At 40.7% G+C, this 27698-nt stretch overlaps 2 protein-coding genes across 2 annotated transcripts; one reads left to right on the forward strand and one right to left on the reverse strand.

The window, feature by feature from the left end:
• The first annotated feature begins 6812 nt into the window (after positions 1–6812).
• On the forward strand, positions 6813–7737 carry LOC106567640 (histone H2A). Its single transcript, XM_014137170.2, has one exon. The coding sequence runs from the start codon at positions 6930–6932 to the stop codon at positions 7314–7316; it is 387 nt and encodes a 128-aa protein (XP_013992645.1). The 5' UTR covers positions 6813–6929; the 3' UTR covers positions 7317–7737.
• Positions 7738–7952: 215 nt separating this feature from the next.
• Positions 7953–26830, reverse strand: zpr1 (ZPR1 zinc finger). Its single transcript, XM_014137169.2, has 14 exons — positions 26500–26830; positions 26213–26374; positions 22959–23049; positions 20281–20351; positions 16913–16999; positions 16603–16725; positions 16304–16363; positions 16152–16218; positions 11389–11459; positions 11150–11239; positions 10362–10472; positions 9784–9873; positions 8837–8902; positions 7953–8407 (listed from the first exon to the last, which is right to left on the reverse strand). The coding sequence occupies exons 1-14, from the start codon at positions 26617–26619 to the stop codon at positions 8291–8293; spliced, it is 1326 nt and encodes a 441-aa protein (XP_013992644.1). The 5' UTR covers positions 26620–26830; the 3' UTR covers positions 7953–8290.
• Between the last annotated feature and the right edge of the window lie 868 nt (positions 26831–27698).

The following is a 27698-nucleotide window of genomic DNA, read 5'->3' on the forward strand; positions in this document are numbered from 1 at the left end:
AAATTAAATTACTATAAATATTTAACATTCATGAAAATACAAGTGTAATACATCAAAATAAAGCTTAACTTGTTGTTAATCCAGCCGCCATGTCAGATTTCAAAAAGGCTTTACAGCGAAAGCAAACCATGCGATTATCTGAGGACAGCGCCCCGCATACCAACACATGAAAAACATATTTCAACCAGGCAGGTGCAACCCAAAAGTCAGAAATAGCGATATAAAAAATGCCTTACCTTTAATGATCTTCTTCTGTTGGCACGCCAAAAGGTCCCAGTTACATCATGAATGGTCCTTTTGTTCGATAATGTCCTTCTTTATATCCATAAAAACTCAGTTTAGCTGGCGCGCTTCAGTCAATAATCCATCCAGTTTCCCTCCATCAAAATGCATACAAAATGAATCCCAAACGTTACTAATAAACTTTTCCAAACAAGTCAAACAACGTTTATAATCAAACCTTAGGTATCCTAATACGCAAATAAACTATAAAATTTAAGACAGAGGATAGTATGTTCATTACCGAAGATAAATAAGAAAGAATGCGACTTCCTCCACGCGCTTGGAAACACTACAGCCAAAATGGGAGCCACCAAGAAAAACTACAATTTCTGGGTCATTTTTCCAAAAACCAGCCTGAAACTCTTTCTAAAGACTGTTGACATCTAGTGGAAGCCCTAGGAACTGCAATTTGGGAGGACTTGGGCTTATAATTATAGTACTTGCCATTGAAAACAGTGATAAGGTGAATTTTATTTTTGGGGGGATAGTTTGTCCTCGGGGTTTCACCTGCCATATCAGTTCTGTTATACTCACAGACATAATTTAACAGTTTTAGAAACTATAGAGTGTTTTCTATCTAAATCTACCAATTATATGCATATCCTAGCTTCTGGGCCTGAGTGACAGGCAGTTTACTTTGGGCACGCTTTTCATCCGGACGTGAAAATACTGCCCCTTATCCCAAATAAGTTTTAATGGTTACATTTTTCTGCGTCGGTAGACCTACACTGTCTGGGGGTAGAAAGGTAGGCCTAACTTTTGAAAGTACCATCCTCAGATTCCTAATGACATCTCAGAATTAATTATTTGCAAACAGGGACAGTTTAGTTGCAAACAACACTCACAGATTTGGCATTGGAGAAATATGATAACATAAACAAATAGGCCTACAGTGCCTTCAGAAAGTATTCATAACCCTTAAATTATTCCTTATTTATTTGTGTTACAGCCTGAATTCAAAATAGATTAAATATATTTTTTTCTCACCCATCTACACACAATACCCCATAATGATAAAGTGAAAACATGTTTTTAGAATATGTTGCAAATGTATAAAAAATGAAACAGAAATATCTAATTGACGTAAGTATTCACACACCTGACTCAACTTTGTAGAAGCGCCTTTGGCAGCAATTACAGATGTGAGTCTTTTTGGGTAAGTCTCTAAGAGCTTTGCACAGCTGGATAGTACAATATTTTTTATTATTCAAACTCTGTCAAGTTGGTTTTTGATCATTACTAGACAACCATTTTCAAGTCTTGCCATAGATTTTGAAGCCGATTTAAATCAAGGCTGTAACTAGGCCACTCAGCAACATTCAATGTTGTCATGGTTTTATATATTTTTATTTTTATTTAACCTTTATTTAACTAGACAAGTCAGTTAAGAACAAATTCTTATTTACAATGACGGCCTGCCCCAGCCAAACCTGAACAACGCTGGGCCAATTGTGCGCCGCCCTATGGGTAAGCAACTATTGGTAAGCAACTCCTGTGTATATTTGGACTTTTGTTTTAGGTTATTGTCCTGTTGAAAGGTGAATTTGTCTCCCAGTGTCTGTTGGAAAGCAGACTGAACCAGCTATTCCTCTATGATTTTGCCTATGCTTAGCTCTATTCCGTTTCTTTTTATCCTAAAAAACTCCCTTGCCGATGCCTAGTATACCCATAACATGATCCAGCCACCACAATGCTTTGAAATATGAAGAGTGGCACTCCGTGATGTGTTGTGTTGGATTTGCCCCAAACCTAATGTTTTGTATTCAGGACAAAAAGTACATTTCTTTGCCACATTCTTTGCAGTCTTGCTTTTGTGTCTTTTTGCAAACAGGATGCATGTTTTGGAATATTTTTTATTCTGTACAGGCTTTCTTCTTTTCACTCTGTCATTTAGGTTAGTATTGTGGAGTAACTACAATGTTGTTGATCCATCCTCAGTTTTCTTCTATCACAGCCGGTAAACTCTGCAATTGTCACCAATCCATGAGCTGCTTCCTTCCTCTCCGGCAACTGAGTTAGGAAGGATGATAAAGTTATTAATTACACTTTGGATGGTCTAACAATACACCCATGTCACTGTAGTGACATGCTCAAAGGAATATTCAATGTTTGCTTTTTCTCATTTTTATCTATCTACCAATAGGTGCCCTTCTTTGCAAGGCATTGGAAACCTCCCTGGTCTTTTTTGTTGAATCCATTTTTGAAATTCACTACTTGGCTGAGGGACCTTACAGATAATTGTATGTGTGGGGTACAGAGATGAGGTAGTCATTCAAAAATCAAGTTAAACACTATTATTGAACACAGTCAATCCATGCAACTTATTATGTGACTTGTTAAGCAAAGGTTTGTTTAGGATTGCCATAACAAAGGGGTTGAATACTTGTTGACTCAAGACATTTAAGCTTACATGTTTAATTAATTAGTAAAAATTTCTAACAACATTATTCCACTTTGACATCATGATTGTATTGTGTGTAGGCTAGTGACAAAAAAATCTCAATTTAATCAATTTTAAATTCAGGCTGTAACACAAAAAAATGAGGAAAAGTCAAGGGGTGTGAATACTTTCTGAAGGCACTGCATATCTCTGTTCATTCTTAGCCTGTAATTTTGGTAATTTGTGTGGTATTAAAAAATATTCTGCTAATATGTAAGATGACGTAGAATTGCATAGCATTTTTTCTCGGACCTGCAAATACGTTGATAGATTCATGCAGTGCTTATACTATAAAGGAGATCTTTCTACCCCTACTCTTGTCCACAGTGATCTGCGAACCCACAACCTTCTGGCCCGCAACCCTGTGCGCTATCAAAACTCCTGTATTGCCATGTAATGCTTACAGGATGAAGAACAGTTTCTAAAACTGCATATCTAAGGCTCTGGTCTGTCCAAGAAGTGACGGTAAACCTGTAGACATGTTCTCTGCTATCCACTTTGTTTTAATTATTATTTTGGGTATAGGGGAGGGTCACTTTTTCAAGCATTCAGGGAGGGTTTAGGTCAAATATATTTTGCTGAAGGGAGGGCCATCCATTTTCATTACAGATAGGTCCGATTTTCTTCATGTAACCCCTTTTATAAATAACGTTCCCTCCCTAATCTGTCAAAACAGTCCACAAAATACGAGTTTATAGTATTCCATGTCCACAATTTTATGAATTTCCATTTGGTTTCATTATCACCACCTGCGGGCAGACACCCTTAATACGCAGCTAATACACGATTAAGTCTTGTCCTTCCATTGTATGCTGTAGTAACAGAATCTGAATGAAATCACAGACTTGTACTGTCTTATATGTGACTTTGTCCTAATTTCATGGATATTTGAGTTCATAAAATGATATCATACATTGATTATCTTATTGTATTCAAATGGCCATGAGTGCCTTCTTTGGGCTGCATATAATATGGTTCCTAATATTCTTAAGTGTCTTTAGGTACCTCAACTCTTTTCCCTCATTATTATCCCATATAGATTAAAGGGCAGAAGAGGTTTTTTCAACATGTTGCTTTTAGTGTTCTACTTCCTCCAGATTTGCAGTTATGTACTGAATGAAAGGAGGTGAGGAGAGGAAGATATTTGGGACTGTTGGACTGCATCACAATTCTACACACTTCTCCCAAAGTGGTCACTTGCACACTCCCTCTCATGGATTTAAAAGCATTGGATTGAGAAGAGCATTGGCTGGAAAGGGTTTCCACCACTTTTAAATCCATTAGGCAGAAGCACCTGATGAAGAGAGACCACATATAAAAGGAGAAAGTGTTGCAACACTACAAACAGTTTCATCATATGTACTTTCAACAGATCACGTGTAAGTTGAATTCATAAAAAGCAGGACACCTTTTGCATTTCTGTCTCCTGTAATGTCTTTTGACATCTATCTAACATACACTATATATACAAAAGTATTTGGACACCTCTTCAAATTAGTGGATTCGGCTATTTCAGCCACTCCCATTGCAGACAGATGTATAAAATCAAGCACACAGCCATGCAAAAAAAGAAAAGAAACGCGTGTTTTTTTCTTTGTATTATCTTTTACCAGATCTAATGTGTTTTATTCTCCTACATTCATTTCACATTTCACAAACTTCAAAGTGTTTCCTTTGAAACGGTATCAAGAATATGCAGATCCTTGCTTCAGGTCCTAAGCTACAGGCAGTTAGATTTGGGTATGTCATTTTAGGCTATTTTTTTTTTTTTTAAAGGGGCGGATCCTTAAGAGTTTGTACGTAAGCATTTTACGGTAAGGTCTACACCTGTTGTTTTCAGCACATGTGACAAATACAGTTTGATTTGATTTTAAATGCATGCTGGGCTGGACATGCCCTGAGCTCGTGAAGTGAGCGATACTGGAGCCTAATTGGAGTGGGTGAGAAAGCCTATGCTCCAGCCCAGTGGTGGATTTAGGTAAAGGCGACATGGGTGGCATTTTGCCGGGGGCTGCATGGGGCGCAGCACAAAAAAAAATGTGAATGGTGACATTTGCGTGATCGGTTTTATATCGCTCATTTGCACGTCACGTCAATGATATCATGTCACCATGTGGAACTGTGGGTCAATTAACCTTGTCGGAGTGGGCGCCCTGATTCTAGTTTGTGAGCTTAGCAGGCTACTGCCTGGGAAGGTAACCCACTCAGAAGTACGAGATGGGGAGGGGGGTGGGGGGTAGGTTGACCTCAGTTCTCCCCACTGGTAGCCCGAGGTAGAGGGGGCAGGGCAATCTATCAAATAGCGCACTTCTAACTTTGTACAGTACTAATGCAATTAGTAAAATCAATCACTAAGTCTGCTGTCTCAGTTTGTATGATGGCAATTTGCATATACTCCAGAATGTTATGAAGAGTGATCAGATGAATTGCAATTAATTGCAATGTCCCTCTTTGCCATACAAATGAACTGAATCCCCAAAAAACATTTCCACTGCATTTCAGCCCTGCCACAAAAGGACCAGCTGACATCATGTCAGTGATTCTCTTGTTAACACCGGTGTGAGTGTTGACGAGGACAAGGCTGGAGATCACTCTGTCATGCTGATTGAGTTTGACTGGAAGACTGGAAGCTTCAAAAGGAGGGTGGTGATTGGAATCATTGTTCTTCCTCTGTCTACCATGGTTACCTGCAAAGAAACACGTGCCGTCATCATTGCTTTGCACAAAAAGGGCTTCACAGGCAAGGATATTGCTGCCAGTAAGATTGCACCTAAATCAACCATTTATCGGATCATCAAGAACTTCAAGGAGAGCGGTTCCCCAGAAATTCCAGCAAGCGCCAGGACCGTCTCCTAAAGTTGATTCAGCTGCGCGATCGGGGCACCACCAGTACAGAGCTTGCTCAGAAATGGCAGCAGGCAGGTGTGAGTGCACCTGCACGCACAGTGAGGCAAAGACTTTTGGAGGATGGCCTGGTGTCAAGAAGGGCAGCAAAGAAGCCATTTCTCTCCAGGAAAAACATCAGGGACAGACTGATATTCTGCAAAAGGTACAGGGATTGGACTGCTGAGGACTGGGGTAAAGTCATTTTCTCTGATGAATTCCCTTTCCGATTGTTTGGGGCATCCGGGAAAAAAGCTTGTCCGGAGAAGACAAGGTGAGCACTACCATCAGTCCTGTGTCATGCCAACAGTAAAGCATCCTGAGACCATTCATGTGTGGGGTTGCTTCTCAGCCAAGGGAGTGGGCTCACTCAGAATTTTGCTTAAGAACACAGCCATGAATAAAGAATGGTATCAACACATCCTCCGAGTGCAACTTCTCCCAACCATCCAGGAACAGTTTGGTGACGAACAATGCTTTTTCCAGCATGATGGAGCACCTTGCCATAAGTCAAAAGTGATAACTAAGTGGCCCGGGGAACAAAACATCGATATTTTGGGTCCATGGCCAGGAAACTCCCCAGACCTTAATCCCATTGAGAACTTGTGGTCAATCCTCAAGAGGCGGGTGGACAAACAAAAACCCACAAATTCTGACAAACTCCAAGCATTGGTTATGCAAGAATGGGCTGCCATCAGTCAGGATGTGGCCCAGAAGTTAATTTACAGCATGCCAGAGCAGATTGCAGAGGTCTTGGAAAAGAAGGGTCAACACTGCAAATATTGACTCTTTGCATCAACTTTTGCCGACTTTGTGAACATTAATATTTGTGTCATTCTCAAAACTTTTGGCCACGACTGTATATAATTTTATATTTATTTAGTTTTAAATGTTATGATTATTTATTTGTGTTGTTCCAAATGTCTGAATAAAAATTGCAGTTAGTGCAGAACGGTGCTTTTTTGGGGGGGGGTTGCCCAGGGAGCCATACAAGCTAGAACCGTCACTGCTCCACTCAAATTGGGCACGCTTTACTCATCGCTCCGCTCACTTACTGTGAATAGAACACGACACCGTATACGTCTGTCTTCTATATATAATATCGCAATGCAGAGCCATGTGGAGTTCGGCGCTCTTGCTATTGGACACTTGAATGGTGAAGTTCATCACCATTGGTTAAAGCGTTTCCATCCTATCCGTCCAATCATAGGGACACTCGAGGTATATTAGTACAATAATCCTCAACTGCATTACGTAAAGACAGAAAAGTCGCTGTATAGTACTGTTGGTATTTGGATTGATAAGTGACAATAGAATAATTAACATGTCTGGTAGAGGCAAAACTGGAGGAAAGGCCAGAGCGAAGGCAAAGTCCCGTTCATCCCGCGCCGGCCTTCAGTTTCCCGTAGGACGTGTCCACAGGTTACTGCGCAAAGGCAACTATGCGGAGCGTGTCGGTGCCGGTGCTCCTGTCTATTTGGCTGCTGTGCTGGAATACCTAACGGCTGAGATCCTCGAGTTGGCTGGCAACGCTGCAAGGGATAATAAGAAGACCAGGATCATCCCTCGCCACCTTCAGCTTGCTGTCCGCAACGACGAGGAACTCAACAAGCTCTTAGGTGGTGTCACCATCGCGCAAGGAGGAGTATTGCCTAACATTCAGGCGGTCCTCCTACCCAAGAAGACTGAAAAACCAGCAAAGAGCAAGTAACCAGCTAGCCAGAGATCACAAAACAAAACCTGAGCTCCGTTAAGAGCCACCCACTTCTGTATAAAGAGCCTCCTTTTCAAATTAATGCCAGCGCAACCTGATACTGGATGCTTGCAGACGGACAATGCTTCATGTTATTGGTTTGCACGATGCGCAGGCACCGTCATTGGACTATTCATATAAATGTATGGACATTTTCGTAGAACATATACCAAATTTGACACGGTCTCTTTGGATATGAGCTATAAATGGTGGTTCATTTGAGGGTGGGGTGAATAACGCAGAGATTTCATTGTGTTTCTATTTAGTAGTGCTGTATCAACACATTTTGTGTTAAAGTGATGTCATGAGGTCAGTCATGTCTATTTGACTGAAATTGTTTATTTCAATAAATGTTCTGTACTGATACAGGGAACGCGCACAAACGTCATCACCAGTCTGTTGTTTTCACAATCCGGGAACTTTCCATCAGGGAGCTCATGAACAAAGGACACAGCGCATTGAAATGAATATAGAATTGGTTCTTTGAAGATCTGTGGGTAATTATGCAGTGCAGTGTTTTATTATAGATAAGGTATTTATACAAGGCATAACTGTACACGGAACAAAAGCAGCCAAAATAATTTGTATACAGCAGCCAGTGTATATTCTTTATTTATTCCCATTGAACATGACAAATTAAAAAGGCCAATTCCACGGAATCAGAATCACATTAACAACCAAATGCAAAAACACTTTCAATTGCATGGTTATGTTACTGCATTTCAAAAAAAAAAAAAAAAGCATACTTTACTAATCAAATTATAAACATATTGATTGCTTTGTTTTAAATAAGATCTCACTTTTCAACCATATTGTGCTCAAATATCAAAACTGCAAGACATCGGTCCTTGTGAACTTCAGTGAGGGCAAATGTCTCATTAATTTCCAAAGAATGCATTGTTTTTGTAAGATCAACCCTTCTGCAGAAGTCCTTACTCCTGATAGCCCTCTGTCTTCATGTCATTCAGACCAAGGTCTTCGTTCTGCTCAAAGGTCCTGGCGTACTTCTCAGTTGTCATCTCTGGGTCTGGGTCAGGCGCATAGATGTTCTGCAGACAAACATGAGAAATACATTCCAATTCGTTACATTAATGAACAAGGGCGGGAAATGAAAATGTGATTAATGAAAAATGACATTTATCCAGTGGGAGGAGACTTCATGTTTGAACCTTAAAGGGATAGTCCTGGATTTGGGCAATGAGGCCCTTTATCTACTTCCCGAGTCAGATGTGGATACCATATGTGTCCAGTATGAAGACCATTTCTAACTAGCATTAGCGCAATTGCTAACTAGCATTGGTGCAACGACTGGAAGTCTATGGGCACAGCATGCTAGGTGTTCCTGTAGACATCCAGTAATTACGCTAACACTAGTTAGCATTGGATTGCAAAACCTCTTACTTCCTTCATCCTGGATGCATTGCCAAAATTCCAAATGATACCATTAAAAGACCTGAGTAAGAGAAGCGTCCTCGTACCTGGAGATAGCTGTTCCCTGCAGGGTCATCGAGAACAATGTGAACATCCATGTCTCCCGCCATGATCTACAGATTTTTCAAAAGAAGAGGCGTTTTAAAGTCCCACTCCAGCCTCCATTTCACTTTTAGATACAGTTTCAGCATGGGTGCCAGACTGTCCTGCATTTAACAACTACTTACTTTATTGTCTAGCCAAACATACTCAGGTACAGCATATGTACCCTAATAAGCAGTTCACTCAAGTTTGATCAATCAAATGTGAAATTCTTGCATGAGATTTTCTAAAGTCTAAATAAAATATCTGCAGGGCAGGTAGCCTAGCGATTAAGAGCGTTGGTCCAGTAACCGAAAGGTCACTGGTTCAAATCCCCGAGCTGACTAAATCTGTTAATATGCCCTTGAGCAAGGCACTTAACCCTAATTGCTCCTGTAAGTCGCACTTCATAAGTGTGTCTGCTAAATTACTCAAATGCACAACAATGTCGTACTAACAGTTATTTGATGATTGAGGGCCAGAATACACTTACTGTATACAAGTGAATAAATGCCTCCTAACTATAAAAACTAGTTTCCCAATACATTAAATGTCCAAAAAGCTCTATTTACATGGTAGTTACAATGCATTTACAGTGTAGATAGACATTGTTAGTATTTACAACTGTTATGCCAGTTGGTAACATTCAGTTTCAAAGAATTGCAATAAACTCAAAATGGGAAAAAATGGATCTTAAACAACAAGAGTGAGACAATAGGCCAAAAAGATCGCCTGAGAAAGTTACGAAAATCAAATGCAAAGAAATGTAAAAACATTTAATTCCACACATCACTAACAGTTGTAAGTACTTTGGGATGTGTAATTACACTCAAGTTATAGATGTAAAGTGGAACCAAAACAAGATCCAAACAAAACAGTAGTGAGACTTATTCAATAATTTTATGCCTCCAACCTTGTCAATCTTCTGGCCAAAAAGCTTAAGCTTCTCTGTTCGATCTGAAGTGGAGCTGTCGCCACAAGTGAAGGGGTTTTTAGAAACAATCTGGAGGAAAACAAAAGTGGTGGAGGAGAAACATTAATTAAAAATAACAAGTCCACAGTGAAAGCGAATGCAGACCAGGGGTGCACAACTCAAATCCTTGAAGCAGGCCTGCTGGTTTTGGTTTCTACATAGAAGTTAACTAATCAATTAATGTAAATGATTGGCCACACCTGGCTTCACAGGTCTAAATCAGTCACTAATTAAAAAGGTGAAAATGAAATCAGCACACAGCATCCCTCAGAGTGGAGTTGTGTACCACTGTCTTGGAATTACAGTACATCAGCCTTGGCAAAAGTATCCACCAAGCCAAGTGCGCCCAGGTGCAGAGCCAGTGGACTAGAGCGAACACAAGCGGCGTTAAAACATATACAACTCTCCAGTGGAGACTGGAGTTCAATCCCTGTGATCACCCTTCATAATGCATCTTCCCTTCATCCATTTCCCCCTCTACTTCTCAACCGACTGAATAAAGCATTAAAAGGGTTTACCAGATCTTTGATGTCTTTGAGGATTCCCTCCAAGGTGGTGAATTTGCCACCGACAGCCGCCATCCCCAACTCAAATTCCAGCTCAGGTATGAGGATGCTACACGTCTCCGACTGCACAAACAACCACAACATGACAAAACTGGCATGGTTGAGTCAACTCCAACATGATTCAGGAATAGGATTGCTCTCCTGTGAAAAAGTTCCATCTTCCTCTTTGTATGCTTTATTCGAGGACCACAATGGAAACAAGTCCTTTGACTTTATTATGTTTATATCCTCCACAGTTTTTGGTGTATGTCAGGGTTCCCCAATTTGGGCCGAGGGTGTCCAAATAAAAATCACCCAAGTTTTTTTATTGTTGCAAATAAGACTGGAAAAACACCAGCAAATCAGCGCCAAGTGACTTAAATTTTGGAAATCTATTCCAAAGTATTCCCATGCATAATAGAGCTATACTGTATATGTGATAGTATAGAAATGTAAGCAAGGTTTGAAATGATTATGTTTTTTTGTCAAATATATCTGTTTGGGTTTCTTACGGTCAATTTTTTGCCAACAAATTATTTATAATTATGTTCTGTCCCCCTGACCATCCACTCAAGAAAAAAAAAAGTGGCCCGCAGCTGAATCTAGTTCATGATCCCTGGTGTATGTATTGTTTGGCTTGACAATGGCAGCAACGGAGTTGGAAAAAACACAAACAGACCTGGGACAAGGCTAATGCAATGATACAGTAAAAGGAAACTAGTGAATGCCAGATAAACAGGCAGTACAATGGAGGGGGCTACCTTGAGAAGATCTCTGGACATGTCAGACACGTCAGTGAGGTGAAGGGTTATCTTCGTGCCCAGCTCTTCTGTGGCTCCACCAGATTTCACCTTAACCACAGAATAGATAGTCATGCAGTCATATTAGCAAATTTGCAATCTATGAATATGCCTTGAAAATAAAATGTGCCTGACAATGAATTAATGATAAATATATATATATATATATAAAAAAGAAAAGACAAAAAGAGGACACTTACTTCGTTGGTTCGATGTCCACAGTCATCACAGTTTGTTGCCATGATAATGACTTCTTTAAAATGGGGGATTTCTGAGGAATTGTAAAGGAGGACACCTACACCTTGCAAATTGAAACTTTAAACACCACCTTAATCATAGGACACTACTGAGGACCAGTGATGTAGTGGTAAAATATAGATGGTAAACCCTGATCGCCATTCGCAGTGATTAAAGTAACGGTCCCTATACTTTCAATGTATTTTTCTACAAAAGGAGAGGAATGCTTGCGCAAAATGAAAAAGGTGCGTAAATGGCTTTTAAGTGAGTGAACTAGTTTTCGCGATACCCACATTTTGACTTCGATACCGCTACCAGGTTAAGCATCACGATACTCAATACCGAAATGATACCACATCAAAAAAAAGAAAGCGTATTAGCTAGTCACGGAATAAACATTGAACCAAAACAGTAGAAAGCCAAAATATATTCTATATTTAATTTCCTTAAAATAACAATATTAAATAACAGAAGAATATCTTGCATTTTCCTTATGCAAAACCATATGAGATTCTGAGCATACAAAATAATTGTACAATATATCTAAACTATTGTAAAATGTATTTGATACATAGGGTTAATTTGCTCGTCTATGGCCATAATATTTGGTCAAATTACATTTATTAGACCTATGATTAATTACAGCTAAATATTCTTTAATACATAAAATTATTTTAGTTCCAAATCGACATAAAACATTAAGCTTCTATAGTGCAAGTCTCTACAATGGACTTTACACAGCATACCACGATTCCCAGAATGCATTTAAACTCTGAAGGTAGAACGCTCCGCCCAGGCCTGCTGGCTGGCTACTGCTAGCAAGCCCAGACAAACGGAAAGCGGGTTTAGTCTAAATGCATTGCTGTCATAGGTGCATTTCACATTACCTTTGGGTTGTATATTATAAATCTCACATTGTCATGCTGAATATGTTGTCATTGTCACTTAAAAATCATTTGAATTGCTAGTAGAATAATGTTACAAAAATTGTTTTGATATGTCGTTTGGGAACTAAACCTCCCTTTCCCTGCACTGCTTTGTAACACTTTCTGCTTAGTTGTTTCGGTGTGCTGGCCCTCATCTGCTTCATAAGCAAAAAAATCCCATAGTTCGCTTCTGGAGGCAATTTTGTAAGCGAGCTGTGGACACAGAGGCATGATTTTTTTAGTTAGAAGCCATGCTGTCGGCACTGTCACTCTCCTCTTGTTTGCTTCTCAAAAGTGGCTTGCGCTGTGGCAGCTGCATCCGCAAGCACAAGTAGCCTGGCTAGCTTGGAAAGATGGCACCGGAAGAAATGGCAGCCATTTTACGGGCACCTAACCAATTATGTGTTTTCTTTCACGTTATTTGTAGCTTATTTTGTACATAATGTTCCTGCCACCCTATCTTACGGCAAAAATGAGTTTCTGGATATCAGGACAGCGATCACTTAACCTCGGATTAGACTAAGTTTTTCTTCAACAAGCAGGACGCACAGGATTTACTTCAGACACCCAACAAGGCTAAAATCCCCGTCATTGGCAAGAGAAAGAGACGCAGGTAGAGGACACAGGGCGAAGTGCCTTGTAAGGATACGCTGACGTTAAGGGCAGATTTCCCACTGGCCATCAATATGAATTGCCAATGTACAATCACTGAACAATAAATTAGATGAGGTACGATCACGAATATCCTACCAACGGGACATCAAAAACTAATATCTTATGGTTCACCGAATCGGGGCTGAATGATGACATGGAAAACATTCAGCTGGCGGGATATACGCTGCACCGGCTAGATAGAACAGCACACTCCGGTAAGACAAGGGGGGGCTGTCTGTGTATATTTGCAAACAGCTGGTGCACAAAATCTAAGGAAGTCTATTTTGTCTATTTTGCTCGCCTGAAGTAGAGTATCTCGTGTTAAGCTGTAAACCACACCATTTTCAGAGAAAATCATTTTTTTTCATGGCTATTTATTTACCACCACAGAGATGCTGGCACTAAGACCACACTCAGCCAGCTGTATAAGGAAATAAGCAAACAGGAAACCGCTCATCCTGAGGCAGCGCTCCTAGTGGCCAGGGACTTTAATGCAGGGAAACTTAAATCAGTTTCACCTAATTTCTATCAGCATGTTAAATGCGCAACCAAAGGGGAAAATTGTAGATCACATTTACTCCACACAGAGACTTGTACAAAGCACTCCCTCCATTTGGCAAATCTGCCCATAATTCTACTGATTCCTGCTTACAAGCAAAAATTAATGCAGGAAGCACCAGTGACCCGGTCTATAAAAAAAAGTGGTCAGATGAAGCAGATGCTAAACTACAGGAGTGTTTTGCTAGCAGACTGGAATATGTTCCGGGATTCTTCCGATGGCATTGAGGAGTACACCACATCAGTCACTGGCTTTATCAATAAGTGCATCAAGGACGTCATCCCCACAGTGACTGTTCGTACATACACCAAACAGAAGCCATAGATTACAGGCAACATTCTCACTGAGCTAAAGGGTAGAGCTGCCACTTTCAAGGTGCAGGACTCTAACCCAGAAGCTTATAAGAAATCCTGCTATGACCTCCAATGAACCATCAAAGCACCAATACAGGACTAAGATTGAATCGTACTACACCGGCTCCGACGCTCGTCGGATATGGGAGGGCCTACAAACTATTACAGACTACAAAGGGAAGCACAGCCGTGAGTTGCCCAGTGACAAGCAAAATCACTTCTATACTCGTGTCGAGGCAAGCAACACTGAGGCATGCATAAGAGCATCAGCTGTTCCGGACAACTGTGTGATCAATCTGTCCGTAGCTGACATGAGTAAGACCTTAAAACAAGGTCGCTGGGCCAGACGGATTACCAGGACGTGTGCTCCGGGCATGTGCTGACCAACTGGCAAGTGTCTTCACTGACATTTTCAACATGTCCCTGACTGAGTCTATAATACCAACATGTTTCAAGCAGACCACCATAGTCGCTGTGCCCAAGAAAACTAAGGTAACTTGCCTAAATGACTATAGACCCATAGCGCTCACGTCCATAGCCATGAAATGTTTTGAAAGGCTGGTAATGGCTCACATTAACACCATTATCACAGAAACCCTAGACCCACCCTAATTTGCATACCTATCAAACAGATCCACAGATGATGCAATCTCTATTGCACTCCCACCTGGACAAAAGGAACACCGACGTGAGAACACTACTCATTGACTACAGCTCAGCGTTCAACACCATAGTGCCCTCAAAGCTCATCACCAAGATGAGGATCCTGGGACTAAACACCTCCCTCTGCAACTGGATCCTGGACTTCCTGACGGGCCGCCCCCAGATGGTGAGGGTAGGCAGCAACATCTGCCACGCTGATCCTCAACACTGGAGCCCCTCAGGGGTGTGTGCCCAGTCCCCTTCTGTACTAACTGTTTAGCCACGACTGCATGGCCAGGCACGACTCCAACACCATCATTAAGTTTGCAACAGTGGTAGGACTGATCACTGACAAGACAGCCTATAGGGAGGAGGTCAGAGACCTGGCCGGGTGGTGCCAGAAAAACAACCTATCCCTCAACAGAATCAAGACAAAAGGAGATGATTGTGGACTACAGGAAAAGGAGGGCCGAGCACGCCCCCATTCTCATCAATGGGGCTGTAAGTGGAGCAGGTTGAGAGCTGCAAGTTCCTTGGTGTCCACATCACCAACAAACTATCATGGTCCAAACACACCAAGACAGTCGTGAAGGCATGACAAAACCTATTCCCCCTCAGGAGACAAAAGATTTGGCATGGGTCCTCAGATCCTCCAAAGGTTCTACAGCTGCACCATCGAGAGCATCCTGAATGGTTTCATCACTGCCTGGTACGGCAACTGCTCGGCCTCCGACCGCAAGGCACTACAGAGGGTAGTGGGTACGGCCCTCTGTAGTGCCTTAAGGGGGTTAAGGGGTTAAGCTGCCTGCCATCCAGGACCTCTATACCAGGCGGTGTCAGAGGAAGGCCCTGAAAATTGTCAAAGACCCCAGCCAGACTGTTCTCTCTGCTACCGCATGGCAAGCGGTACCGGAGTGCCAAGTCTTGGACCAAAAGGCTTTTCAACAGCTTATACCCCCAAGCCATAAGACTCCTGAACAGGTAATCAAAATGGCTACCTGGACTATTTGCATTGTGTCCCGCCACCCCCTCTTTTAAGCTGCTGCTACTCTCCATTTATCATCTATCCATAGTTACCTTAACTATACCTACATGTACATATTACCTCAATTAGCTCGACTAACCGGTGCCCCGCATACTGACTCTGTACCGGTACCACCTGTATACAGCCTCGCTACTGTTATTATCACTGTCATTTTACTTATTTTTTTCCCTCTTTACTTATCGTTTACCTAATACCTATGCTTTCCTTATAAATTGCACTGTTGGTTAGGGCTTGTAAGTAAGCATTTCACTGTAAGGTCTACACCTGTTGTATTCGGCGCAAGTGACAAATAAAGTTTTGTTTGATTTGACTTAGTACTGCCCCCTTGAGAAGATTCACACAAATTACTAGACAGACTCGATCCTCTCAATCCGTATAGCACGAGGCACATTTGACAGAAGTACTGAAAGAAACAATTCTCATACCAAACTGTTTTTCATGTTCTAGTAGTCGAAAAAGTACAGAAGTTTCAGTGTAGCGTGCAACACTAGCGTTAACCCTCCACTACACCACTGCTGGGGACAACCAAAGAGACTGGAAAGGATACGGACAAGCTTCATGTTTGTCGAGGCTGGGGCATTGCACTCTGGACAGTTCGTATTAAATGTCAACACCTGAGGGAGAAATTAGATATATTACTCAAGGGTAAATTGAGGAAAAATGCAATCTAAATTGATGCATAAAGTCTGGAAATCCCACCTCATTTCTCATACTCTCAATGTCATTACTGGGCTTTTCCTCTTCCTCCTCGTCTTCAGCCTGAGCAACAAAAAAAAAAAAGAAAAAAAAGTAAGTCGCATTATTCTTATGCTAGATAAGTTTATTGGTGAACATGGGTCAAATTATAAAATGGCGTCCGCAGTCTATTGTTTTCTTGTACCCTGTGAGGATTCCACACGCATTGGCACAAGACATGAGGACAGCAACCGAGGCACTGCCTTTCTAAAACAGATTTGTCCCCTTACAGGAGTAGTGATGTGTCAAGTCAAACTACTCGCCTTAATTCCTAACTGGGCGTCCTGTTGGGGAGTTCTTGTGTAGTTGCAGACCGAGAGAGCCTCATCCTTCTGCGGAGCAAAGGGGTTCTCCACAAAACTGTTCCCAGATGGATCATCAATGACCTACAATAACAACACACATACTCATGTATCTTAAACAGAGGATCATTCTGTAAGAAATCCAGAGTAAAGAAAGAACATTGTACTTTTATTAAACCTGTGCCTTGATTGTATAGCTAGAAATGTTTAATTGTATGCAACTTCAATCTTGTACACAGATGAGAGGCTGGAGCGATACAAATGGACATACCAGTGTGAATCCACTTTCACCTTCTTTCAACTTCTTCAATTTATCAATGAACTCACTGATCTTCACAGCAACTTCTGGTGCAGTTTCCTTCAAGCATAAACATGATTTAGTCAACAAGAAACAGTAAAGTACACTACCGTTCAAAAGCTTGGGGTCACTTAGAAATGTCCTTGTTTTTGGAAAGCAATTTTTGTCCATTAAAATAACATCAAATTTATCAGAAATACAGTGTAGACATTGTTAATGTTGTAAATGACTACTGTAGCTGGAAACAGCTGATTTTTTATGGAATATCTACATAGGTGTACAGAGGCCCATTATCAGCAACCATCACTCCTGTGTTCCAATGGCATGTTGTGTTAGCTAATTCAAATTGATCATTTTAAAAAGGCTAATTGATCATTGGATAACCCTTTTGCAATTATGTTAGCTGAAAACTGTTCTGATTAAAGAAGCAATAAAACTGGCCTTCTTTAGACTAGTTGAGTATCTGGAGCATCAGCATTTGTGGGTTCGATTACAGGCTCAAAATGGCCAGAAACAGAACTTTGTTCTGAAACTCGTCCGTCTATTCCTGTTCTGAGAAATGAAGGCTATTCCATGTGAGAAATTGGCAAGAAACTGAAGATCTCGTACAACGCTGTGTACTACTCCCTTCACAGAACAGCGCAAACCGGGTCTAACCAGAATAGAAAGTGAGGCCCCGGTGCAAGAGGACAAGTACATTAGAGTGCCTAGTTTGAGAAACAGACAGCTTAAATCCTCAACTGGCAGTTTCCTTAAAAATAGTACCCGCAAAACACCAGTCTCAACGTCAACAGTGAAGAAGGCACTCCGGGATCCTTGCCTTCTAGGCATAGTTGCAAAGAAAGCCATATCTTAGACTGGCCAATAAAAAGAAAAGATGGGAAAAAGAACAGACACTGGACAGAGGAACTCTGCCTAGAAGGCCAGCATCCCAGAGTCGCCTCTTCACTGTTTACGTCAAGGCAGGTGTTTTGCGGGTACTATTTAATGAAGCAGCCAGTTAACCTGTTGGGGCTAGGGGGCAGTATTTTCACGGCTGGATAAAAAAACGTACCCGATTTAATCTGGTTACTAATCCTACCCAGTAACTAGAATATGCATATACTTATTATATATGGATAGAAAACACCCTAAAGTTTCTAAAACTGTTTGAATGGTGTCTGTGAGTATAACAGAACTCATTTGGCAGGCAAAACCCTGAGACATTTTCTGACAGGAAGTGGATACCTGATGTGTTGAATTACCTTTAAGCCTATGCCATTGAAACACACAGGGGTTGATTAATGTTTTGGCACTTCCTATTGCTTCCACTAGATGTCACCAGCCTTTACAAAGTGTTTTGAGTCTTTTACTGTGAGATTTACATTTACATTTAAGTCATTTAGCAGACGCTCTTATCCAGAGCGACTTACAAATTGGTGCATTCACCTTATAATATCCAGTGGAACAACCACTTTACAATAGTGCATCTAAATCTTTTAAGGGGGGGGTTAGAAGGATTACTTTATCCTATCCCAGGTATTCCTTGAAGAGGTGGGGTTTCAGGTGTCTCCGGAAGGTGGTGATTGACTCCGCTGTCCTGGCGTCGTGAGGGAGCTTGTTCCACCATTGGGGTGCCAGAGCAGCGAACAGTTTTGACTGGGCTGAGCGGGAACTGTGCTTCCTCAGAGGTAGGGAGGCGAGCAGGCCAGAGGTGGATGAACGGAGTGCCCTTGTTTGGGTGTAGGGCCTGATCAGAGCCTGAAGGTACGGAGGTGCCGTTCCCCTCACAGCTCCGTAGGCAAGCACCATGGTCTTGTAGCGGATGCGAGCTTCGACTGGAAGCCAGTGGAGAGATCTGACCGAACAAGAGCCATGGAACGGTGATGGCCGATTAGACTCTGGCGCGCGAGTTCATGTTGGGTACCCTCGTTCCAATACGTTATAAAAGAGAATGCATTCGTCCACCTTGAATATTATTCATGTTCTGGTTAAAAAAGGCACTAATGATTTATGCTATACAACGTTTGACATGTTTGAACGAACGTAAATATATTTTTTCCCCTCGTTCATGACGAGAAGTCCGGCTGGCTTAGATCATGTGCTAACAACACGGAGCTTTTTGGATATAAATGATGAGCTTTTTTGAACAAAACTACATTCGTTATGGACCTGGGATTCCTGGAAGTGACATCTGATGAAGAGAATCAAAGGTAATGGATTATTTACATAGTATTTTCGATTTTAGATCTCTCCAACATGGCCGTTTGTCTGTATAGCAAAGCATATTTTTCTGGGCGCAGTGCTCAGATTATTGCAAAGTGTGATTTCCCAGTAAGGTTATTTTTAAATCTGGCAAGTTGATTGCGTTCAAGAGATGTAAATCTATAATTCTTTAAATGACAATATAATATTTTACCAATGTTTTCTAATTTTAATTATTTAATTTGTGGTGCTGACTTGACTGGCGGTTATTGGAGGGAAACGATTTCCTCAACATCAATGCCATAGCAAAACGCTGTTTTTGGATATAAATATGAACTTGATAGAACTAAAAATGCATGCATTGTCTAACATAATGTCCTAGGAGTGTAATCTGATGGAGATTGTAAAAGGTTAGTGCATCATTTTAGCTGGTTTTATGGTTTTGGTGACGCCTGGCTTTGAATTGACAAAACATTACACAGCTATTGTCAATGTACTCTCCTAACATAATCTAACTTTATGCTTTCGCCGTAAAACCTTTTTGAAATCGGACAACGTGGTTAGATTAAGGAGATGTTTATCTTTCAAAGGGTGTAAGATAGTTGTATGTTTGAAAAATTTGAATTTTGACATTTATTTGGTTTCAAATTTGCCGCTCTTGAAATGCACCTGCTGTTGATAGGGTGCACCACGGGTGGCACGCTAGCGTCCCACATAGCCCCAAGAAGTTAAGGACTTGTGAGGCGTCTGTTTCTCAAACTAGACACAAATGTACTTATCCTCTTGCTCAGTTGTGCACCGGGGCCTCCCACTCTTTCTTTGCTGGTTTTAGCCAGTTTGCACTGTTAGCCTTTTAAAATTATAAACTTGGATTAGCTAACACAACGTGCCATTGGAACACAGGAGTGATGGCTGCTGATAATGGGCCTCTGTAAGTTTATGTAGATATTCCATAAAAAACCTGCCGTTTCCAGCTACAATAGTCATTTTCAACATTAACAATGTCTACACTGTATTTCTGATCAATGTGAAGTTATTTTAAATGGACAGAAATGTGCTTTTCTTTCAAAAACAAGTATATTTCTAAGTGACCCCAAACTTATGAACAGTAGTGTACGTATGGCATTTAGTAAAATCAAAGAAAACAAAGCTTATACATTTCTTAGCGGCTGGTCTTGCTCCAACCCTGCAACTGCACGGTCTAAGAGGCCTTCGATGGTAGAGAGTGCTAGGGAGCAAGAGGAAAAGTTAATGGCTACTGTACAACTGTTCTTCATCTCCTAAGTGCATGAAGATTCATTTACTACAACAGTTGGATTAATTAAATCAAGTTTAGCCTACGACACTATGCTGCCTTCGGCAAATACCTGTATAATAGGGATGTGCATCTTTCTCTTTCCAGACAATTCTCCGATACAGGAAAGATAGGTTTTAGATTGAAACGATTCAGTGGAATTTGGTTTGATTAGAGAAACGAATCGATGCAACTTTTGTTGCATAAACACATTCATTTTCCAATTTTAAAATAAAATCTGATGCCAATGGAGCTCAAGAGCTGGGCCTGTCTGAGCTGGATCTCTGTGTGTGAATTATGTACTGTCCAGGTCTTTGGTTTATGTAGGCACCTGAGAGGAGCCCTAAGGGAACCTGGGCAACTAACAGAAAATTTTTTTGCACTAGTAATGTATCAATATTTATCATAGAAAACTAGCTATGACATAGCCAATGAATATATAGCACAACTTTGGACTTCACCCCCATCTCAAATGGTTTAGACCGTTTGTAAGTTGACAGACTTAGAGCGACCTTTTCTTCTCAGATTAGACCATACAGTGTGTAATGTTCCCTCTCCCCCCGGGACTGCCTCACAGAAGAAATAGCAAGAGAACTTTCTAGTTAACACTATCAACGTTTCCCTTTACGGTGGGAACTGTGATCGAGTCAATGCAATATCTGCCACCTTCAATGCAACATACAGAAAATAAAATAACTATGCAAGAGATGTTCTTGTACGCAGAGCGCATTGGAGTCGGATTCTATTACATTGACAGGCACGACTAAGGCCCATACGCTACACAGACCAGTGTGCTTTAACCAATCAGAGCTGCAGTACCCCATAAGCAAATAGACCATTACCATACATGGATCTGTGCCATTCACTTTGATCTGGACTGTCTTTACAGCATAAGTGGTCACGAGTAGATGCACTTGTTTTGAGATCAAAGTGAGAGCTGCATGTAGTCACGTGTGCACATTTGTTCATATTCTTTGCGAGTAAGTGAGCTATTAGCCCAGTTATAGCTAATTGCGTGTCAGCAATGGTGGAGTGGTTGCTTCCTACAAGAGCACAACACATGTGCATTTCTATCCTTTGAAACACAAGTCTGGTAAAGAGCTTTTTTCTGTCTTAAAGGGGCAGTGTTACAATTTGAGACAGGCTTGAATAAGTCAAGTAGCCAATAAGCAGATGGTAGCATCATTTGTCTGATTCTTTATAATAAATAGTATGGGAATAATAATGTAAAGTGGTTTCTTGCATCAACCATCACATCCTTTTCAGTCACCTTGTCTGAATGACCAGTGGATAAACAGGTTAATGTCAATCCCTACAGGTTTTCTGTCAGCCTTATGAATGTAGGCCTACATTGGACACCACACATTGGCTTCTACTGCAGGCTGAATGATAGAACCGCTATTTCAATGTTCAAATTTGATGGGATGCATTTGGCCACAGTTTATTTTATGATAGGCCACTCTGATCAAATAGCCACAGTAGCCTTCTTGGCCAAAAACGGGTACAGCCTCAGTGTTGGCAGTAGAATTTTCACAACATTGAAGTGTGCGCTCAGACCTGAAATTTGCTCAGTGCCGAAAAATAATGGAGGCAACATTGACTGCCGGTAGCAAAAGTGACTGCTGTCCTCGCTATGAAATTGCTTATCTGAAAATGACCATATATACTGATTGTTTCAAGCAAAACTATTGCTGATGGTGAACCTGAACAATCAAAATAAAATACAATGAAAGCCCCGATCAGCATGTAGGCTACAGTACAGCCAGATGAGTTGCGTCTCCAGGGGTAGCGTGGGCTACATTTATTCCTGTAAAACACAATTTAACAGTACATTTGATTTAAAAAAATTACATAGCAAATGACATTGGTTGCCACTCAACTAATTAAGCAGAAGCCATTTAACATATATTTGAATGGTGAAGGTGATGCACAGATGTGCCAGATCAGGAATAAGACTACTCTTCATTGGTCAGCACACAAAGCTGCACAGTTTGACTAGGCTACTGATATTGCCTGGGGTTGTTATGCGTGCAAAATGACTTGGAGATCAATGACTGTCAACATGATTACATGCTTAGTTCCACACTGAAGGAGTGGATGCAGTTGTCACAAAGTGAGGTTTTTTCGGAAGGTAGAAAGTAATTGGAGCCAATTGTTTTAGTGAATCAGATTTTGAAACGACTTTCTGACCGATGCATGGTACATTTGAATTGGTTGGATTCCCAGACTGATGCACTCATATCTTAAACATTTGAACAGGGGACCGATGCATATTGGTGAATCGTAACATTCCTACTGTATAAACAAAAAAAGGATAAAAATTATTCCAGTAATATTGCTATGAGGAATCTCAGCAGTAAAATACAGTATTATTGGATGAACATACGAGGCAATTCTCTAGATCTGAGACCAAGCTAGCAATTCTCAGGCCGACAACAGGTGACCCTAATTTCTGGAATCAGTGGCAACCTGACATTGGTACGTATGCCTGAAAAGTGAAAATTGTTTTCCAAATCAACAAAAACTTGAGGGAGTACTTACAGCCCTTTTGTGTGTATGGAGGTATTTCAAAATCCAGTTCAGGGATTCTGGTGGTTGCACTGTCTGCTTTGACAACTTCTCGATTCATATCCTACAAAACATGATAACAAAACAGACTAAATATAGAATAAAAGATAATCAAATAAAGTTAGCTAACTAAGAAGAAAACAGTATGGATCTATATAAAATCAACAGTGTGCTGCATCTAGCCTGGGCCTAGGTGGACCCTCTTGGGTTCTCATGGGAAGCATTGACGACGAAACGGCCAATATGTACAACAGTCCCGACGCTCTGTCTAAACGTTAACAATTCTCACTTGTGATACAGTTTTAGATATGAAAGTAACATTCCAAAGGCTTCCTATCATCGAGAAATAATTAAAAAAAAGGTACAATTAATATAAACCTTGTTTTACATGAAACCCACACAGCCATACTGTTGCACGGTTTTTCCATTACAGCACCAGTGATTATGTTAATGTTAGCTCGTGTGATTTTTTTTGGGGGGGAACTGTGTTTCCGTCACAAAGTGTGACAACACTTGTGATGAACAGAATCAACCACCTCTGCATTATCACCATAGCTGCTTTGCGAGGTGTTAACAGTGGAAGGGGTTAACCAAGTTTAAGAGTTAGCCATTGTTATGTAAATACAAGCTGAAAAGTACCAGCTGCCTCACCATGGCCCCAAGTCAGAGCAGTTCCAGAGGACATGGCCCGGTGAGACAGAGGTGAAAACAAAAGTCGGAGGCCTTTTTGTTAAAACACTTGAGTAGGCCTAAATCCTCTGAAAATTCGACAACTTTTCTAGCATCTCTTAACACCTTTGTGTAAAGGAAGGACGCTAGAAAAAAAAATACTAAATCAGCTGCAACTGTGTTTAACAGTGTATATTTCAGATTTGTAAAATGATTTTGATGTGATATTAAAACTATTCATAGACGTGTTTCTAGAATTGCTTCACAATTACAAATATATTAGAGTTAAGACTGAGTATCAGGCTGTTTCAGCTGCCAGAGCCAGTTTCCCTCTGAACATAATGGTTTATTTCTCATGTGTTTTTTTCCTTATTATTTAACTCTACAACAGAGCTTGTAAGTAAGTATTTCACTGTATGGGCTACCTACACCTGTTGTATTTGGTGCATTTGACAAATAACATTTGATCTTGGACAGTAAAGGAATAGGCTAGCCCACACTCCTTAACAGCTCATCTTGAGCTAGTCTAGTCACAGATCTGTTTCTCCTCTTGCCAATGCCAACTCCATTGACGTTTGGCATGCCAATGTGTGACATGACAGCTAGCACAGACAGGCACTCAGGCTAGCTAGTATTCCCAATTATTGCTAGCCACGCACATTTACATAGAAGAAAAAAAATACCTCCCTTGTTGGTCACAAATGTTGAATAAAATTATATTTCAATTTACTCTGCGGATTGTATGTGGGGTTTGTCCTAGAGGGTCGAAATTCTTGCCAAAATATCTACAGGAAAGTATTATTAAACAGACTTCAAAACAAGGGTCTCTGTGTGGCAAATAAGACTTCTTTGCTCGTGACCAAAAGCATATGCACAAGACGCAAGTAAATGCACACATACTAACAGAAGTCTTGCAGGTGTTTATGGTTTTGCACAAGTGTCAAGTGATTGAAATTTCAACAGCAGTACCAGTGCTCTAAAAAGTTGGGTAATAATACTTTCCTATAGATATTGTGTCTCAAATGATTTCTACTTACTGAAGGACCAACCTCACAGACAACCAGTAGAGTAAGTTAAAGCGTAATTCTAAACATTCTGGCTTGTAAGGAAACTTACAAGCCAGCCATTTTTGCAATGCTTTGTTTCAGACTGTATACCACAAATTGGTATCACAGGCTGATTTATTAGGCAAGCCAGCTAGCTACATCTTAAAGCCTACCACATGTCAGTGGTTCAGCATATGCCTGGGAAAGTAACTGCATCCTAGCTAGATTACATAGGACAAAGTTGTTTAAACGATTTTTGGTATATTATCAAAATAAATCCCAGCACATTTTTTAGACTCATTCAGCAGCTTTTCGCTGATTAATTAGAAAACTACTGTTGAACGTTACATTTTTACTCCTAAAACAACTTGAAAACGATGCTGTCGCTGTTTCCTCTTGAGAAGTGAAAATAAGGAATCCGGTATAGAATACAAATATTCCAAAACATGCATCTAGTTTGCAACACAGAACTAAAGTAATATTGCAAAACATGTGGCAAAGCAATTTACTTTTTGTCCTGAATACAAAGTGTTATATTCGGGCAAAATCCAATACATTACCGAGTACCACTCTCCATATTTTCAAGCATAGTGGTGGCTGCATCATGTTAAGGGTATGCTTGTAATTGTTAAGGACTGGGGAGTTTTTCCAGGATAAAAAGAAACCGAATGGAGCTAAGCATAGTCATATTCCTAGAGGAAAACCCGGTTCAGTTTGCATTCCACCAGACTCTAAATGAATTCACCTTTCAGAAGGACAATAACCTAAAACAAGGCCAAATCTACACTGGAGTTGTTTACCAAGACAACATTGATTGTTCCTGAGTGGCCCAGTTACAGTTTTGACTTAAATCTGCTTGAAAATCTATGGCAAGACTTGAACATGGTTGTCTAACAATGATCAACAAGCAATTTGATAGAGCTTCAATTTTGAAATGAAGAAAACGGGCAAATGTTGCACAACTCAGGTGTGGAAAGCTCTTAGAGACCCAGAAAGACAGCTGTATTCACTGCCAGAGGTTATATTGACTCAGGGCTGTGAATACTTATGTAAATTAGATATTTAATTTCTAATTTTTTTGCAAAAATGTGTTATTATGGGGGTATTGGGTGTAGATGGCTGTGAAAAAAAATATATTGAATCCATTTTGAATTCAGGTTGTAACAACAAAATGTGGAATAAGCCAAGGGGTATGAATACTTCGAAGGCATTGCATATTTCACTAGTTTAACCATTTTGAGTAATTTTTTTTGCATAAAAACATTTTCACTGGCTCTAGAAAGAGTTTCCATACATAACTCGTTGATTGTAACGGGCTAATGTAATGTTCCATTAGCTGTTACAAGATAGTCAAATTCTGTGCTACGCCAAACAGTACCTATCATGTAACGGCTCATGTAACGGCTAATGGAGCATCACAATAGCCCATTACAATCTGCTAGCTAGTTCCCATATATAATGACTGACCGTACAGCAGTTCGTTCATTTCCCCTCCCTAGTTAGAAAGGCTACCTGTTTTGACTTGACATTGAGTGTGTAGGTGATGCCTTGATCCTGTATGCGACCAGCTGATTGGATTTCAGTGTTTGACCAACTGCAGTTGGGGCAGGTGAACGAGCTGATGATAATTTCTTTGAAGAAAGGAATCTTCGTAAGAAGAATACGTGTCATCCCCTACAAAGAGTGAGAGAACACATGTTGGATGACAGTCAATCATACAGCGATAGACAATTCCATACTTTCAATTAACTGGTCTGTGTGTTAGCTAGCTCGTTAACGTTACCTAGCTAGCTACTTACATTTTGGTAACAATTCATGCACAGACTCTCGATTTCGGTGGGTTGGCTGTCTTCGTCATCAGCATTGATCTCCTTGAAAACACTACCGCCACGGACATTTTCTTCTGCGATGACGGACATTATTTCACTTCACGAGAGTTGTCGATAAAAAATGAACTGTTATTTTGCATATGCCGCCTGCTGTTTCTGGAACTTTCTATTCCAACCGAAGGTGCGGTTCAAAACGCACGTTTCAACTCTGCGTTTCTCCTTGTCCCAGAAATAAACGTGAAATACGTCTACTTCGTTGGTGGAAAATGTCACATGTTTTGTGCGCATGCGTAAAATCCAATGAACGTGTCGTCATTTTGCAGGGAGTGGCTTTGTTAGTTATTTAAAGTGTCTAAACGGGATCCTTAGAACGTCCCAATTTTTGTAATGTTATTTACTTATTTAACTAGGCAAATCAGTTGAGATCAAATTCTTATTTACAATGACACCCTACCCCGGCCAATTATGCGCTGCCCTATGGGACTCCCAATCACGAGTTTGGGGAGTTTCTCCCATTCTTCTCTGCAGATCCTCTCAAGCTCTGTCAGGTTGGATGGGGAGCGTCGCGGATGTGATACAGCCTGGATTCGAACCAGAGACTGTAGTGACGCCTCTTGCACTGAGATGCAGTGCCTTAGTCTGCTGCACCAATCGGGAGCCCATACTGTAATGGTCATGGATTGTTCAGAAAGTCGTTTTGTTCATTGAATTGTTTGTATCAATCATTTAAAAAAATTATATCAATAATGGGCAAAAACGTAGCGCAATGGTCATCAAGCCAAAAACGTCATAAAAGGCATCAGGCAGAAGTAAATTAATTCACAAACACAAATATAATTTTATATATAGCTTGAATGACCACTTTTTCACGAATGTAATGATATAATCATCAAGCCCATTCAAAAGATTAGGGGACATGACCCGGAAGTAAAGTGGAAGATGTCATCACGAAAGATGAGGGATCAATTAAGATGTCCCACTCAGGCTGTTAACCATTTTTTTTTTTTACGTCAGTCTTCTTTAACAGGGTGGCTCTCCCATAGGCACCAATGTGATAGCAGCTGGGTCATGTCTGCTTAGTTAATTGATTCTATATGAACCATTAAGAATAATCGAGTAGGATGTCTCCCTTCCGTTTGATGTAAGGGACGCAACATTGTATCTGTCCC

Source organism: Salmo salar, chromosome ssa13 (genome assembly GCF_905237065.1).
Source record: "Salmo salar chromosome ssa13, Ssal_v3.1, whole genome shotgun sequence".
Taxonomy (NCBI): domain Eukaryota; kingdom Metazoa; phylum Chordata; class Actinopteri; order Salmoniformes; family Salmonidae; genus Salmo; species Salmo salar.

What these genes read in the sequence shown, in the direction of transcription:
- zpr1 (XM_014137169.2), bottom strand. Translation starts at nt 26,619, where the DNA reads ATGTCCGTCATCGCAGAAGAAAATGTCCGTGGCGGTAGTGTTTTCAAG. An exon ending in AAGACCAGCCGCTAAGAAAT is followed by an intron (nt 17,000 to 20,280) that starts GTATAAGCTTTG and finishes TTATGCTTGAAG; the next exon opens with GAAACTGCACCAGAAGTTGC. An exon ending in GTGAAAGTGGATTCACACTG is followed by an intron (nt 16,726 to 16,912) that starts GTATGTCCATTT and finishes TTGTTATTGTAG; the next exon opens with GTCATTGATGATCCATCTGG.
- LOC106567640 (XM_014137170.2), top strand. Translation starts at nt 6,930, where the DNA reads ATGTCTGGTAGAGGCAAAACTGGAGGAAAGGCCAGAGCGAAGGCAAAG.